The following is an 18854-nucleotide window of genomic DNA, read 5'->3' as shown; positions in this document are numbered from 1 at the left end:
GTCTTTCCCTCAAATTTGTTGCCTGACCCAAATCTTATTGCAATCGGCTTTCCCTATCCAAAATCATTACCATAAATATTGAACCGAGGGGAAATGCTTGTGGTTAGACTATTGCTTCTGAAAGAGCTCATAGTTACAAATTTTGGGCTTGCTGTCCAAGACTCAAAGAACATTTTGGAACTTTCTTCGGTCACTGTAGCTATTTTTCTGTTCATTGTCCAGGCCGTATTTTCGGTTTCTTGTTCTAATAGTTCCTTTGCTTTCATAGTTACAAACACGCCCAATATTACATTCCTGAAACAATTATCAAGCAATTCCGACAATCTTCATTTACAACCGACTACAACACGGTAAGTGATCTCTTCATTAGGATCAAATCTTTTATTGCAGATAACTAATCGCCAAATATGAGACAACAGAGCTTGCAGAGAAGAGATGTTGGTAGTACCCATCTCAGTGTTAGCTTTTGCCTTGAGTTTTGTAATGTTCTCTTTCGAGAAATGGAAAACTCATTCCTTTAAACCAGGTAGAATGGACTCCAACTCTTTGTTGCTTTGTTTAAGTTTGACTGCAGATCGAGGAATGCGAATGGGGATTATTGTATCATCAGGAAACCAGCATTGAAAAACAAGGGGCTTGGATAAGTGAATCAAACCCTTGGAAATTTCTGACCATGAATTCAAGAAATGCCAGAATGATGTCCCATCCACCACAACATGATTGTTGGTGCAACCAATGAATATACCATCTATAAGATCTGTTACTTGTATTCCAAGTACCGGGTTCCTAGTACCCTCAAAGTTTGTGAGCTCGTTTAATGGGAAAAAGGAGTGAATGATAGTAGGTACATAAATAGGTTTAATGATGTCAGAAATGGTGACTCCATCAGCTACTGCATGCGTAAACGAAGCTCTAGCATTGTTGCAGTTAATAAAAAGGGAAATGGTATCATCTTCATGTTGGGTGATTGCTAGTCGACCTGCAAGAGGTGGAAAGTAGTGTAGAGTGTGGGAGAGAAAGGTTTTCAAGTGATGGATGAGGGTGTTTTCAGTTCATTCTCTTGCAGAGGTGCTTTAGGCTTGGGAAAAAGAAGTCCCTTTTGAATATGCTCGATCTGAAGAAACCTAAGATCCCATGGAGTTAGCTCAATCCTCTCACTAGATGCACTGTGATTTGCTGCCTGGATTATACTGCTGGATATGAATCGCACATCGACCATGCTTTTAGCAGTAAAAATCTTCACTCAAAACTTTGTAATGTTCAATAGTTGACTGTGCTAGTTGTAAGTATTTTAGTGAAAAAAACTTAATTGATGAAGGAAACTGAGCACTCTTTACTCAACAATCATTCAGAATTTATACAAAATAAAATCAAGAACCAATCCTAAACTTAAGCAAAATAAAATCAACATCCCACTAACTTTTTCCTAAACTTAAGGAAAATAAAATCAACAACTAATTCCTAAAATCAGGAACAAACTTTGACACACTCAAATTAACAAAAAAAAAAACTTTGACATGTTTCAATCCTAAAGCATTTTCTTAACACTCCTCCTTGCTTTAGGAGATGCAAATACCAACATCAGAAACTCAAATTTGGAAGCAGGTAATGGTTTGGTTAAAATGTCTGCAACTTGATTTTCTATTTTGCATTAGACAAGAATCACATCTCCATGTTTCTGTACTTCTCTTAAGAAGAATAGATTGATGTTAAAATGTTTAGTCTTCCCATGAAACACGGGATTATGAGAGATAGCAATAGCAGCTTGGTTGTCAACAAGAATCTCTATGCTTTCCTTCTGCTCTAGATCAAGATCAAGTAAAATTTTCCTCAGTCATAAAGCTTGATTAACAATAGCTGTTGCAGCTATAAACTCTGCTTCGGCAGTGGATTGGGCTACAGTTTATTGCTTTTTCAAGCTCCATGAGAAAACACCAAAGCCAAGAGTAAAACAGTAGCCTGAAGTGCTCCTCATATCATCAATGGAACCTCCCTAATCACTGTCAGAAAAACCAACCAGTTTGAACTCCTTGCTCCTTATGAACTTAACACCAAACTCACTTGTGCCTTTGACATATCGAATCACTCTTTTGGCTGTCTTGAGATGTAATTCACTTGCACAATGCATGAATCGAGACAAAATACTTACAGCATTCAAAATATCAAGCCTTGTTGCTGTGAGATACATCAAGCAACCAATCAAACTCCTGAAATATCCTTCATCAACTTTGTTAGCACCATCTTCTTTGCACAAATTCTCTTTCTGATTCATTAGAGTGCTTGCTGCCATGCACTCCTCCATCTGAAACTTCTTCAATATTTCTTTTGCATACTTTTTCTAGTAGATGAAAACTTCACCTTGCCCTTGCTTGATCTCCATGCCAAGGAAGTAGGGCATGAACTCGAGATCTATCATTTCAAACACTTTCATCATCTCCTGTTTGAAATTTTGAATATGATCTGTATTATTTCCTGTAACCAGTAGGTCATCAACATACAATAAAATAATATGACTGTTAGTATCATTATGCTTAACATACAAGGTTGTTTCTGATAGACTTTTCACAAATCGCAAGTTCAACAAATCTTTATCAATTTTGCTATACCAAGCTCTTGGAGCTTGTTTTATACCAGTCATCTTCTTCTTCGATGCGTGAACATCCCTACTAATAGCAATATTTCCAGTTTGTGCCTAAAAAATTTTATAGGCCTTGCTAACAGTACTATAGCCTATAAATATACCTGGTGAGGCTCTCCTATCAAGCTTGTCACGCTTGCTCTGTGGAACATGGGTGAAACATAAGCAACCAAATACTTTAAGGAATTTCAGAGATGGTTTGTAACCATACCAAGCCTCAAATGGTGTTTGTTCCTTCACCGCCTTTGTTGAAAGCCCATTTTGAAGAAATACAGTCTTATTTGCTGCCTCTGCCCAAAACTTCTTTGACAAATTCTTCACATGCAGCATGCATCTCGACATCTCCATGATGTATCTATTTCTCCTTTCACTAACCCCATTTTGTTAAGGTGTGTAAGGGGTTGTAAGTTGATGCTCTACGCCTGAATCTTTACAAAACTTGTCAAATTCTGTCGAAGTGTACTCCTTCCTATTGTCAGACCTTATACTCTGAATTTTGCATCCACTTTCATTCTCAACTCTTGCCTTAAACTTCCAAAAAACTTGAGCTACTTCTGATTTAAATGTCAAGAAAAAAAATCCAGTACATTCTGGTGAAGTCATCAATAAAGGCAATATAATAGCAACTACCTTTTAAAGAAGGTGTTCTTTGAGGTCCTGCAACATCTGTGTGGATAAGCTACAATTTGTGAATGGCTCTCCAGGTTGACTTCGGAAATGGCTTCCTACTTTGCTTTCCAAACTGACACGTTTTGTAGCTTGAGATTGTATCACTAAGTTGGGAGCATCAAGTGCCAACTCCTTTTCTCTTAGTTGTAACAGCCCTTGATGATGATAGTGTCTGACTCTCTTGTGCCAAATCTGTGTAACATCTTTTTTGAGAGAAAAAGAATATTGCTCCTCCTCTAAAGGATTGAGTGAAAAACTCTTTCCTTTCATTTTTACTTTGAAGATATCTTGATTAGCTGTATCCTTAATCAAGCAGTATCCATTTTCAAAAGTAACTTTAAAGCCTTTTTCAAAATTTGACCCACACTCAACAGATTTTGGTCAATGTCAGGAATAAAGAGAACATCATGTATATGTTTTGTACTTGTACAGCTTGCAATCGCAACAGTCCCTTTTCCTTTGACAGAAATGCAATCCCCATTGCCAATTCTGACTTTGGTGATGTTAGTTGACTTCAAATCTCTAAACAACTCCTTGTCATGAGTCATATGGTTGGTGCAACCATTGTCAATCAACTAGTTTTCATTTGATTCACTGCCCACGAAGCATGTAGCCACAAACAGTTGATCCTTGTCCTCTTGATCAGCAATCTTAGCCTCTTTACCTTGTTGTTGATTCTTGTTCCTGCAAATTATAACTTCATGCCCCATTTGGTTACATTTGGTGCACTTGGCATCTGGTCTTCTCTAGCATTTGTAAGGAGGATGACCCTTTTTATTACAATGTTGACATGGAAGGTAGGATCCCTTCTTGACTCCTGCTTTGTTTTGGCTGAAGATTTTCTAGTAGAATTTTGATTCTTCTTGAAAAACTTCTTCTTGTTATTCTTGGCATTCTCATGATGCTTAGCTAGTAAGGCTCCCTCAATAGCACCTTATTGCCTTATGGCTCTTCTTTGCTCCTGTGCCTGCAAAGTATTGAGAATCTCTGCAAGAGTGATTTGAGTCAGATCCTTGGTATTTTCCAAGGCTGAAATAGAAGCCTCAAATTTTTCAGGCGCTGTTACAAGAATTTTTTTCAACAATTCTTGAGACCTTGAACTCAGAACCAAGTAATCTAATTCGGTTTACAATATCCAATAACCTATCAGAATACTCTTTGATTGATTCTGTTTCCTTCATCTTCTGTAACTCAAATTCTCGAATTAAGTTTTAGCATACGCATTCCTTTGATTCTTTCATCTCCCTCATACTCTGACTTGAGATAATTCCATATCTCATATGCTGACTTTAGAGTTATAATCGAGTGAAGATAGTAGATGAGACTACAGCGAACAAGCAGGCCTTTGCCTTGGATTTCTTTGTCTTCTTCTCCTTTTGCAATTTGATCTGCTCCATGGTAGGATTGTGCATAATCCTCTTCCACTGCTTCCCAAATGTCCAAAGCTTCCATATATGCCTCCATACGAACTGCCCAAACCTGGTAGTTGTCTCTATCAAACACCAATGGAGAAATTGAAGAGAAACTAGAACTTGCTTCGACGTCCATGACACAACAACCTCGCATACTCACTCACAGATCCTTTAAGAATACAACTCCGAGACCAATTGTGAGTATTTTAGTGAAAAAAAAAAAACTTAATAGATGAAGGAAAATGAACACTCTTTATTCAACAATCATTCAGAATTTATACAAAATAAAATCAAGAACCCATCCTAAACTTAAGCAAAATAAAATCAACAACTAATTCCTAAAATCAAGAACAAACTTTGACACACTCAACTTAACAAAAAAAAAAAAAAAAACTTTGACATGTTTCAGTCCTAAAGCATTTTCTTAACACTAGCTACTCAAAGCAGCCGTTGCTGAATCACTTGTCCAAGCTTGATCGATTCGTGACTGTCAAGTACAATTAAGCTAATCCTTTATATCATCTAAGCTTAATATTTATCAATTTCAAGTATAATTCATCAATTTCCTATTAATGGTAATTTATTAAAAAACTAATAACCAAATAAATTAATACATGAACTAATTAAATCGAGCTCTATGAAAATGAAAGAAAAATGACTTAAAAAGACTTACATAAATTGATAGCCCAAAATTTGAATGTTTTCTTTCTTCTTTTCTACTTCAACATATGACGGCAATAGAAAGAGAGAGATGATAAAATGTTTTCATCTTCCACTATTTTAACTTTTATACTTAAATTATAACTTAATTAATCTTAATTAATTAATTTAATTAAACATTAATTTATATTTTTTATCATAAACTTAACTGAATAGAAATCATCATCATCCACATAAAGATGCTGACTAATGGTTAAATAATCATTTCAGACCTTTAGATAATTACTATTTAAGTTTTTAAACTTTTTCTTAATTAAAATTTAATAATAATTAAAGTTTTATAATTTAGTCCCTAAATTTTAATAACTACTTTTGACTAAATTACTTAATCGTTTTATTATAATTTCATACTAATCCCGTAAATATTTTATTTTATATTTACGGCTTAGATTTAAAAAATAAAATCTTAAAATAATATTCTTTTACATTATTGAAATTCAAGTGGTTACAACGAGAGTTTGAATTCACGGACAAAATTCTTCGACTTCAGAATTATTTTATTATTTTTCTATTAAGAATAAATTTATCTTGAAGATAGCAAGTACAGACTTATAAGCTTGCTCTAAGCACATAGGCGCACAACCACCAACTTTTGTCCCGCTTTTTTTTATTTTTGTTCAATAAAGGTTTTTTCCTTTAAATTTCTTTCTTTTTAATTAATTTTTCTTGTTCTTAATTTATTTTATGAGTACTTAGTTTTATCTAGTTTTAGGTTGATTTTTTTTTTCGGAGTTTAAATTGTGAGACTCAAAATCGTACTTAAAATTTATATTTCAATATTCATTATTTCTCCAATTTAGGAGATAGGATCACTTACCTTATAAATTCGTAATAGCATCAAGTCAAAAAAACAAATTATAAGAACTGATACTATTCATAATTGTCGTAATCGATCTACCAACAAAAAATAAATTGACGTAACCAATTGAGTGATTGGTTGGATTCGTTGAAGGAAATAACGATAGAGTTTAAAAGAATTGCACGGTTGAGGTCGTTGATTCGAGTTGGGTCGTTATAGTTCACAAGGCTACCAAAGAGCTAAATTGTGGATGTGTATTTCAAAGTTGTTCATTTGGTAAGGGTTCGTTGTTGGGTGTTCTCACAGTTAATTTACACTTGAAAAGGTTAGTGGTCTGAGGCGTTCTCGATCACTATAATCGACTTACTGATTGGAGGAGAAGATTTGTTTTCAAAGATCAATTCAAATTCGGAGCCTAAATCGTGCCTGAAGCTAGAGCATCGTCCATTCGATTTATTCAATATTTATTTTGTTTTGTTATTTTACTGCAATTTTGTTCTCTTAGTTATTTTATAATTTTATTTTTATTCAGATTTAATTTCTTTTTTATTCCATATAGGTTGACACACGTTGTTGGCATGATAGCAGCCTACCATGCATCCTAATTTAAAGGAAATATAATTTTAGATATCTCAGTCCTTGTGGGATCAATCCTACTCTTTAAATTATTATTTATATTTTATTTAGGCATAAAAATTTTATTTTTGATAAATTCAACGCCTATCATCTATGCAAAGAATGAATAGATAGGCAAAAGTGGATCACCCTGTTATTAACTAGGATGGGGAAGAACTGAGCCTAACTCCTCACCATTCAAAGCAATGGTATATTTTACCAAAGTCACACACAGCATCATCCACTTAATCCAGCGAGGATCAAAGCGAATTTGGCTAGCATAAACCTTAGATAGCCCCAGCCAATCCAATTGTACACTTTGCTGATGTCAACTTCCAAAGCAATCTCACCGACTTTACCTCTCCCTTTGCTCTTCATGTGGTGAATTACTTCAAAATATTGTCAGTGATCAAACTACCAGGAATAAAAGCCGACTGCATCGTGGAGACTATCCTTGGTAAATTTTGATTGAGCCGGATGGCCAAGACTTTGGCGGTCAGCTTATACAACATATTACACAACATTATGTGGCTCAAGTTCTTCATTCAAGTGGGTCGTTCTTTCTTTGGCGCGAGCACAATGATGATGTCGTTAAAAGAGTCGGGAAATTCATTAAAATTTAATCAAGCACAACATTACCGAAAACCTCATTCGCAATCAAAGGTAGAATTTTTTTTTTTTTATATGTTGCATTCAAACTATTCGTCCCCAGAGACCTGTCAGGATGCATGTCAAAAATGGTTGCGTGAAACTCATCCACAAAAAATGGAGCTAACAATAAATCATTATCATCAAGGATAACGACTGAAGGAAATTTAGAGAAAGCTTGAAAGTCGGGCATATCAAAACGAGAGAACCATTCTTTTCTTTTCTTTTTTTTTGAAAGAAAAAACATTTTTATTGCTAAATGAATTACTAAATTGTTATATTTTATATTAACTATTAATGATATGTTGTCCATTAATAATATTTAGAGAGTTTTCAAATTGAAATTGTTTTCTTCACAAAATTTATTATTTAAAGGGAAAAAATTGCAGGAACGAATGAGTGAAGATAGCAAAGAGGAGCAGGCAGCCTCAAATGTTGGAACTTCACATCCAAAATAAAAGTGCAAATCCTAGGCGTGTTCTTCAAGTGCTTTGCAAATGCAATCAATTACAAAATTTTTTTTTCGTTTAAAAAAATAAAAAAGGAAAAAAAGTTAAAAAGAAAAATAAGCTTTATAAAAATAATTAAAAAATTAATTAAACCATTTATCGAAAAGTGCATTCAATTGAGTTAAATAAATCTTGATTTATACTCAATTAAGTCACTTGAATTTATTTTTCCCTTAAAGCCCTAACGACAATTAAGTGCTGATGTGGATGATGTGAAGAATGATAACATAATAGTTGACATGATAAATTGACGTGGAAGTTTTAATTATTATTATTATTTTATGAGAGCTTAATTGGTTATATAAATGAAAAATTTATTAAAATTTTAAAAGAAATCTAATTTTTAAATGTAAATTATAAAATTCATTAAAAAGTCTTAAAATTTATAAAAATAATTATAGAAAGTATTAAATATATAAAAAAATTTAAATATTATAATTTTTTGAAAATATATAAAATTTATAAAATTTATTCAAATTATTCAAATATTATAAAAATATAAAATTAAAGAAAAGTTATAAAAACTAAGAATTACTACACAATTTTTGTTTACTCTCATACACGGTCTTAAATCATACATCAACCCCATCCTTATTAACTTCCCTCGCATCATCCGTCCTCAACTAAAACATTACTTATCACTGCCAAGTGGTTGAGTATAATGGTAAGGCACATTGCACTCTCAAGTAGAGGAAGCAAGTGCGAACCTTAAAGACAATATTGTTGGGAGGGGTAGGACTATAAATCGAATATGAAAAATACCAAAAAAAAAAAAAACAAACATTGATTATCACTAAAGGTGTTCATGAGTCGAGCTGCGCTTAAGCCCTATTTAAAAAAAATTGCTAAGCTCAAGCCCAACTAGACCTAGCTTGCCAAAATGATTAATTTCATTGTTTTAGAATAATAAATTTTTTTATTTCAATTTAATTATAAAATATTCAAAATATTAATATATTTTTTTATTTTTTTTGAATAGTAAATTGGATCAGTCTATAAACACCTCTCTCTCCATTACTTATCTTATTGTCACTCAAAGCCCTTATTCGACACATTTACACAAGTTCAATCATCACATTTGAATCTCTCCATTTCCTTATTAACAAAACAAGAGGCTCTAAACCACCAAAATAACAATTTTTTCTATAAATTTTCAATGTTTTTAATAAATTTTTATTTTATAAACTTCTAATTATTTTTAATAATTTTTGCATTTTAATAATTTTCTAACTTATTTGTAGTTTCTTTTGGTAATTTTAATGCTTTCTAAAATTTATAATAATTTATAATATTTAAAGATGGTTCAATAATTTATAATTATTTTTATAAACTTCATAATTTTTTTGTAAATTTCTAATAAATTTTATGATTTTTATATTTTATAGTTAAAATATTAGGATTATTTAGAATTTTAATAAATTGTTTTAGTTAATAATCAATTAAGCCCTTATAAAGTAATAAAAAATCTATTAGAAAAATCAATTACTCCTTCACATAATCATTTTTCACGTCAGCTTGTCATGTCAACTGCCACGTCAACATTTTTTCCACGTCATTTATCACGCCAGTAGTTAATTACCATCAATGGTTTCAACAGGAAAAAAGTTCAAAGGGCTTAATTGGGTATAGACCATGATTCAAAGGGTTTAATTGATTTTTTAATTATTTTCAAAGGGCTTATTTGATATTTTAGCCAAAGTCAAAATATTTTTGTTGAGGGGGACAACTCTTTCGAAAGAAGTTTTCGAAGTGTTATCTACCAGGTAACCGGCCTGGTCTCCTAACAACTGAAGTTATTGTCCCCAAGAGGGTTTGCCTCTTGTGTTCTGGTGAGAGCCAGCATACCGTGAGCAATTGCCTTAACTAATGGTACCATCTTCCCTAACAAGTGACTTATATGCTATAGGTCAGAGGTTCAAACCTTATCGAGGGTGAGACGCTCATCTTGCCTTGGTGGGTGGTCGTACACCCACGTAAAGTTGAGGCACTCCCAACTTTGTGAATTAAGCCCTTAAGGCAGCCACTCACGGCACACTGGCTCTTGACAGAGCACGGGAGACAAAACCCTCCTTGAAGGACAATCCCTTTAGTTGTTAAAAGATCGAGTCAGTTATTTAGTGAACGACACTTTAGAAACTTATCTTGAAGAAGCCGACCCCTCAACAATTTTAAATGTATAGAAATATTATTTAATCACTCTGGTAAAGCCAAGGGTCCCTAAAAAATTTCCTAAAAAGATCACTAGTATATTTATATTTATGTAAGATTTAATATATTAATAATAATTTATTTTATATAAGTTTTAATAGAATCGTATTATAATTTTTAAATTATTTTTTTATTGTATAAATCAAAACTCGATCATTAAGTATAGATTTGTCGACGGTTTCAAAAACAATTTCATGCCTGACATGTTCTCAAGCTGACCTGACATGCCCAAAAACTCATTTTACTATTCAAAAATTAATAAAATACTAAAAATATATTTTTTAATTAATATTTTATCATTAAAATTTAATTTAAAAATAATTAAAGCCACCGAGGTACAAAAATCCTTATACACTAGACTTATCAAGCCAGATAAGCCACCTAACCTTTGAACAAATAATTTATTTTAAACCTCAATGTGTAGTAGGTATCAAGGTTAAAGAAAATAATACAAGTGGTGACCACTGAATGACACTCATCAAATTCATCAATTGTTGAAGTCCCCATCTCACTTCCCGGATTTGTAATCTATCAATAAATAAAAATAGAAAAAGGACAAAATGAGCATTGTTTCGATTTTAAGATAAAGACAAAAATATCGATTTAGTTGCTGTTGCCGCTGAGCAGTACACGACCAAACGGAATCTATGGCCACAAATTTGTTAATGTGTTTTCTTTTTTACTTTTACATGTGCTAATATCAAGAGAGGACAAGAGGCACACCACATCCCAATTTACCGTGTATCGGTTTAGATTCCAATTCAATTATATTTACAGTATGTTTATTAAATATGACTCCTATTTTCAGTCAAATTTAAGAAATAGTCTTTTAGTTAAACTCTGTTTATTTATTTCAATCAAACATTGATTATTTAGATTATTTTATTATTATTTGACCTATGAATTTAGCCTATAAATAGGCTCTTTTACAACATTAGAAAAAACACCCATTAGATATTAGAACTTATAACACATTTAGAGAATTTTGTGTTTACGTTTTAAGGGTTCTTTATTTTCGGGTTTTGGGGTTTAGTTTTTACTTCCATCTTTTGTACTCTTCGTTCTTTTGTCATTATAGTAAAATTATCTTTGTTTTTTGTTTTTTATCCTCTTTGGAGGAGTTTTTCCACGTTAAATTTGTGTGTTCAACTTCTCAATTTCTTTTGCTATTTTTACTTGTTCCTTATTTAATCGGGTCGGTCCTAACAAGTGGTATTAGAGCTAGTTCAATTTTTATAGATCAGCTCATTCAGAGATGGCAACAACAAGGTTTGAAATTGAGAAGTTCGATGGTGAGACAAATTTCAATCTATGGCAAGTTTGGATGATGTCAATTCTAGTTCAATCCGACTTGAAAAAGGTTGTTACTGGGAAAAAGCCTGAGAATCTAAATAAAACAGAATGGGAAGAGCTTGATGAAAAGGCTTTGTCTGCAATCCAGTTGTGCCTCACGAATACGGTATTGCAAGAGGTATTGATGGAGAAAACCTCATCCGCCTTGTGGAAAAGGTTAGAAACTCTTTATGCAACTAAGTCTTTGGCTAACCGTTTAGAGTTGAAACAACGTCTATTTATGTTTCGTATGAACGAATGTGAGTTTCTTAGAGATCACATCAGTCAATTCATTACTTTTTAAAATGATTTAAAGAATGTTGAGGTTCATATTGATGATGATGATCAGGATATGTTATTATTGTGCTCTTTACCCCCTTCATACAAGTCTTTTTAGGGAGATCTAATTTATGGCAGAGACAAAATCTCGTTCAAAGATGTGAAGGGTCATTTGTTGAGTAGAGACAAACTCAACAATGAGTTTCATTTGGATAGCAAGATAGATAGGCGAGCTTCTGTTTTGGTAGCATCAAAGAAACGAGACAAAAGGTCTCGCTATTGTAAAAAGTTAGGTCACATCAAAGCAGATTGTTATAAACTGCGAAATAAAAATGCTGTTGAGAGTACTAAGGAAGATGTAGCTGGTGCTAATTTGGCCGGTGAAAATGGTGATGATTTCTTGTTAGTGTCAACGAGCGATAACTCCAAGCTCACGTCCTAGTGGATCCTAGATTTGGGATGTTCTTTCCACATGTGTCCCAATAGAGAATGGTTCTCCACATACAGTTCAATTGAAGGTGGAGTTGTGCGCATGGGAAATGATTCATCTAGTAAGGTAATTGATATTGGTACTGTTAAAATTAGGATGCACGATAGGACAATTAAGACACTCTCAGATGTCAGGTATGCACCTGATTTACGAAAGAACCTCATCTCCTTGAGTATTTTAGACTTGAAAGGATGCAGAATCAACATCGAGTCGAGCAGTATTAAAGTATCTCGTGGAGCTCTCGTTTTGATAAAGGGTAAAAGAACTGGTAATGTTTATATTCTAGAAGGTTCTACTGTAACACCCCAAACCTAGCCCAAACGTTATGGCCGAATCTGGCGTGTCACATTGAAGTGTTTTAGCGAAAACCGTGTTTTTATTGAAAACCCTTCTTAAACAAAAGAAACCTCAATTAACTTAAAAATAAACACAACTTTTAGTTGCGAAAGCCTTGTTTAAAACATTTGATTTAAGAAAACTTTATCATTTAAAAATTAAGTTGCGGAAACGTAGAAAACATACTATAATTTAGGAATCCCATGTTCAACTTCTCTTAATTATAATGAAAATAATAATAATCCAAATAATAATAAGAAGGAAGCCTTATTACATTCCGAACCAAAAAATACTTGATAAAATAAAGAACTTATATGCTTTTAAAAGAGAAACAAGTCCATATTGTCTTGCTAGCTGGCAACCCAGAGTCCTTCCAAACATTGAACCTTCTACTGAGCATCACCTGAAAATAAAATAAAAGAGGGGGGGTGAGTTTTTGCAAACTCAGTGTGTACAACCCTGACGGAAAACAAGCATTCAAAAAAAAAATCATTCATCAATCATGTAATGCAATCCTATCCAATTTATCCATCCGCTACACACCAGCTCTGTCCCTCGTCACACCATGTGGGGATATAAACATTGACCCACCCAGCCTACACACCATGGTAGCCCGGTTACGGAACTACCTTCATTTACATATTGGGCTTTAAAAGCTGTCGGTGAATCCACGATTGTCAAGCAACTATGCGATCCTCATATACTTCCTCCGTTCCATAATTCCCACCCATATGCAACCTAAGCAGAATATCATATGTATGCATGTCACATCCATAAAACTTACATTCTACACCTAGGGGTATTTTAGTCATTTTCGCTCTTAGGGGCATTTCGGTAATTTTCCCTTAATTACGATTTTCATTTACCTTGGCCCTTTAATGAGTCCCGTAAGCTAAGATGAACAAACACTATACACCAGGTAGGATTCCAGAGAAGAGGAGGTGAGTCATTAAGACCGCTTAAGTACCAAGCTCTCCTAGACATGCATATACCCGTTGCCACACCTTAACCCTTTGACTTGTCCACGGTCGCAATATATTAATTAAGCCTTATATAGATATCATATACTAGGCCTAAAACCCCTTACAAAGCCCAAACAATTTCACATACCTGTATTTGGCCCATTAAGCCCAATCATATTCCTATGACCCATTAGGCCCAAATCACCTGTATATGGCCCATTAGGCCCAAATCACATTTATATGGCCCATTAGGCCTAGCCACATTCATATTCATGCTCACATACAAGTTCCTATCATATAGCATCAACATTCAGTTTTTGCCTATTATGGGCCCAACAGCCCATCGGCCCATTTAGCCCATTCTGGCCCATATGGCCAAATCACAACCCAAGCCCATGGAATCGCCTGTGGGCCTTAGGCAACATATCGGTCTCCCCCTTACAAGTTTTCGCGCACTCGCAAGACTACCGTAGCCAAACTTTCGCTTTTCGACATTTCGGCTTTTACCGATACATAATGTGTGTGCAGTGTATGTACACACCTGGTAAGCAAGCGTGATGCGATCTTCTTAGCCCAAACCTACAATCGATATCACTCAAAGATTAATCTTACATACTTATCGAATACTTTACCAAAAGCTAGAATCTCACTTTAACCTTACCTTGCGCGATAAGTATAACAACCACTTCACTAACCACGATCAACTCCTAGATCTGCACCAATCATAACTATTAAAATCAGAATAATGGGTGACTCGTATCCAACACAAGTCCCCTTACCTTACTATGGCTATTCAGCCAACCTTAGCCAATGGATGAGGAATACTTACCAAAACCGCAAACACCTAAAGAGCAATTCGACAGAGAGTTAAGATCCGAGATCTGATACTAATTCCCTACCAAAGTTGATTGAAAGAGTGAGGGACAATAATCGATACCTAGCAAAGAAAACTAATTGGAAGAGCAACAGTTACACTAGATTCGGTCAAAGAGTATTCAGCCCTTGGGAGATTCGGCTTTTCGACTTTTCAAACTTAGTATGGTGAATAAGATTTATTTGGTACAGATTAAAGAAGAAGAGCTGAAGAAGAAATCGGCTAAGTGAAACAGAGAGAATTGTGTAGAGAAGAATAGAAATCAACAGGAAGAAAAGAAAGAAAAACAAAAGGGTTTTCGGCTTTTGGAGAAAGGGGTTTCTGGCAACAAGGTGAAGAAGAATTTCAGCAGTAGCCTGGATTTTTCATGCCCAATTCCCAATTCGGCTCCATCACTTCTCCCTTCTCATCTCCTCATTTTTCTCCCTGATAACCGTTTGATCTTTTCCTTAATTTTCTCTTCTGAACACTCCCCTTGGAGTCCATCTTCATGCCACTTCAATCCTTCTAGAAGGCCTAAATTAAACTTCTAAAAATACTAAGCTGGGATTCGAACCTTGAATCTCCTTGCTAGCTACTAACGCCACCTCCCTACTCCCTAAGTGGCGTCACTTAGCCACTCCTCCACAAGGCTTTTTGATGCTATTTTTCCCCTATTTTTATTTAAGATCCCAACTACTTGCCAACCCTGATTCTAATAATTAAACTATAATTTCATTTATTCCTAGGTTCGAACTCAAACCTTAATTAAGACCTACTATAATTATCACATGGCTAGGAACATAAAACACAATTTTTATCAAAACTGAAAACAAAGAAAGTTCAGGATTTTGGGATTTTTGGGTTTCGAGATTTTTGGGGCGTTACATCTACAGTGACCGGTGAAATCGGACGTCCCTCATCCATTATAGAGTTGAAGTCAACTCGTTTGGAATGGAAGCAACTTGGTCATAGGATGGAAAAATGTATGATCGTTTCGTTGAAGAGAGGTTCTCTTTTGGATGCAGGTTTTGAAAAAGTTAGGGTACTGTGTTCGTGAAAATCAGACCCGGGTTAGTTTTGCTTTGGCAGTGTACAAGTCGAAGGCTAGAAGTCTTCCAGTTTCTAAGCACAGATTCGACTCAGTTAATTCCCTGCATAGTTCAAGATAGGCTCGTGGTGGGCTTTGGCAAAGATGGCTTTGTGGAAATATGAGTCAAGGTGGAGATTTGTTAAATATGACTCCTATTTTCAGTCAAATTTGAGAAATAATCTTTCAGTTAAACTTTGTTTACTTGTTTTAATCAAACACTGATTAGTTTAGATTATTTTATTATTATTTGACCTATGAATTTAGCCTATATATAGGCTCTTTTACAACCTTAGAAAAAACACCTATTAGATCTTAGAACTCATAATACATTTAAAGAATTTTGTGTTTACGTTTTGAGGGTTCCTTATTTTTGGGTTTTTGGGGTTTAGTTTTTATCTCCATCTTTTGTACTATTCGTTCTTTTGCCATCATAGTAAAATTATCTTTGCCCGTGATTTTTTATCCTCTTTGGAAGTGTTTTTCCACGTTAAATTTGTGTGTTTAATTTCTCAATTTCTTCTGCTATTTTTACTTGTTCGTTGCTTAATCGGGTCGATCCTAACAATGTTAATATAATATTCAATAAAAATGAAATAAAGAGAAGAAGACGGAGTTACCTATATAAGTGAAGAGTCACGAGTGAAGTAAAAGAAGCCGTGAAGGCAAAAGAGAAAAGGTGCAGAGGATAACACTTAAGGTTGCTGGTGGAAAAAAAAAAAAAAGCCCATTCTTCATCATTCCTTTGAGTATTAATAGAACAAGATTCTTAGCCCCGTGAATGTGATGTCACCGATTGTCAATAATTGCATATATCTTGCTTGGAGCAAGTTAGTTGAAGGAGTCGGCACCGGTTTGTGCAAATTGTTCTGGGGATAGATTTTACTCAAATTTGTTTCTTTCTATATATTAATTAAACATTTGTTTTATATATTTTATATTTTTCATTTGTTTTATATATTTTATATTTTTCTACGTTGTTAATGTGTCATAAGATTAATTGTTTATTTAAATTTAAAAAGTTAAAATATACTATAAGTCTTTATATTTTTATAAATTTATATTTTATAATTTAGTTTTTATATTTTTTATTTTAAGAATTTAGTAATTTTACTTTTCATATTTTAAAATTCAAGTTTAATTGTTAAAATTATTTTTTAAATTCAGATTCTTTAGATGTTAAATTTTTAGTTACATTACTATTAAGTAAATATTTTTTTATTTCAAAATAATATACTAATAAATTTAACAATATTAACAATTAAATTTAAATTTTAAAATATAAAAATAAGACTATATTTTTAAAAAATTTAGTCAAAATATTTTTAAAATAAATATATAAAAACTAAATTTTAAATTTACGAAGGGTATAAAAATAAATTATCAAGTTAAGTGAGGGACTAGCAGTACAAAAAGACAACAAAAGAAATACGTTTTCCGTAAAAATTTAATCGGTTTTAATCATGTGGGCACAAAAATCTGACCGATGATGTTCCATTGTATTAATGAAGAAAAGTATAAATCGAGAATACCAAAACAATCTGAAATACAAAGTTATTTTAATATAATACAAATTACAAAATGTTATAAAACATATTCATTTAATAATTAACTAGTTTTCTTTTTGCAGGATGTATAGGTTGATTACGTATAATAATTAAAATATGTAATACTTCATATGTAAAATTTGGAGTATTTTATTAAAAAATACTCATTTTCAACTTTATTTATGGAAATGGATTACTTAAAACTTTATTTATCGGAATGGGACAAAAAATAAAAAGCTCGCCTACGTGGAAGCGTTTTAAGAGAAAATTTTAGAAAAACGCGTTCTTGAGGAAGCACTTTTGTCATGTCAGCATAAAACGCACTAACATGGAAACGCTTTGCTGACATGGCAAAAGCGCTCCATTAAAGACACACTTCAGTCCGTGTTTTGGCCCCAAACAGTCACTCCAACAGTCATTTAAAAATATGACCGTTAGGGGGCCAACGATCATGAAAAAAAATTATAAAACCCCCCACCTATTTTTTTTCACACAAAATTTTCTCTAAATTACATTTCTTCCAAATTTCTCAAAAAAGCTCTTAGAACTCTCTAAGTTTTTAATTTTTTTTTCTAAATCAGTATTATTTTTTTTATAATTTCTAAGATATTTGATTGTGTTAGCAATGACCTGAAAATTAATTCGTCTCGATCATAAACATATCTCCGTCGACCAAATAAAAATGGTAAGGGTTAATTTCAATTTTTGAATATTATTTAAATTTTTTTCATTTATATAATTTTAATTAATATTTATTTTATAATGTTTTTATAACAATCAATAGATCGGTGTCACAATATTATATTCGTAATATATCTGGTCCTCCATCACTGTGGATAGAAAATTACTTGAGGGAAATGGGTTTTTGGCACGTGACCAATATAGGCTGGGGGTGCAAGTTGGACTCGAAACTCATCAGCACGTTCATAGAGAGGTGGAGACCCGAGATGGACGCATTTCATCTTCCGTGCGATGAGTATACCATCATTTTAGAGGATGTGTAATTACAATTGGGGTTATCAGTGGAGGGGTCCATACTTACCGGGTCTGCTCAATCTGTTGATTAGGGAGCCATATGCTACGATCTTTTGGGTGCAATTCCAAATAATATTTACGGAGGTCAGATCGAGATGGGCTAGTTACGAGACACATTCCTAGAGCTGGGGGATGATTCGACTGAAATAGAAAGAATATGATATGCTTGGGCATACATCCTTGAGATCCTCGGAGGTTATCTGATGCCAGAAAAGTCACAAAACCTCGTACATCTAAGGTAGTTGCTAAAACTCATCGATTTTAGAGTAGCTGGTGAACTCAATTGGGGGTTCTGCCGTGTTGTTGACATTGTACTGAGAGATGTTTCAGGTGACGCAACCAAGTAAAATCAAAATCAAAGGTTGCCTCTCACTGCTACAATCATGGGCTCAATTTCGTTTTCTATTTTTACGTCCTTGAGTGAACCACCCGTATACATTTCCACTCTTAACGAGATAAATTTTATATTAGATTTTACAATTATTCATAGATTTAAAATATAATTTTATGCTAAAATTTTATTTAATTAGATGAAACCATTCGGCGAGTTACGGTGGAATACCTACTACTCTTGAAGATATACTGCTTATATTAGACCAACGGTCGGAAGCGCATGTAAGTATATATATTTCATTTTGAATATACATAACATAGTCATTTCATATTTAGTATTTAGTATTATGTATATAACTAATAATTTTATCATGTTCAT

General features: G+C 33.4%; 1 protein-coding gene across 1 annotated transcript; it reads right to left on the bottom strand.

Annotated features, from left to right (window-relative positions):
• Positions 1-509: 509 nt before the first annotated feature.
• On the bottom strand, positions 510-2302 carry LOC128283856 (uncharacterized acetyltransferase At3g50280-like). Its single transcript, XM_053021270.1, has 2 exons — positions 2062-2302; positions 510-979 (listed from the first exon to the last, which is right to left on the bottom strand). The coding sequence occupies exons 1-2, from the start codon at positions 2300-2302 to the stop codon at positions 510-512; spliced, it is 711 nt and encodes a 236-aa protein (XP_052877230.1).
• Between the last annotated feature and the right edge of the window lie 16552 nt (positions 2303-18854).

This window comes from Gossypium arboreum, chromosome 11 (assembly GCF_025698485.1).
Source record: "Gossypium arboreum isolate Shixiya-1 chromosome 11, ASM2569848v2, whole genome shotgun sequence".
Lineage (NCBI taxonomy): Eukaryota > Viridiplantae > Streptophyta > Magnoliopsida > Malvales > Malvaceae > Gossypium > Gossypium arboreum.
Note: the sequence above shows the minus strand (reverse complement) of the source record. Positions and strands in the feature narration are given on the sequence as shown.

Excerpts from the sequence above, each read along its gene's own strand:
- LOC128283856 (XM_053021270.1), bottom strand. The coding sequence starts at position 2,302 with ATGGAGGAGTGCATGGCAGCAAGCACTCTAATGAATCAGAAAGAGAAT. Across the intron at positions 980-2,061 it reads TCGATATGTCAAAGGCACAA|GTCGACTAGCAATCACCCAA; the intron begins GTGAGTTTGGTG and ends CACCTCTTGCAG.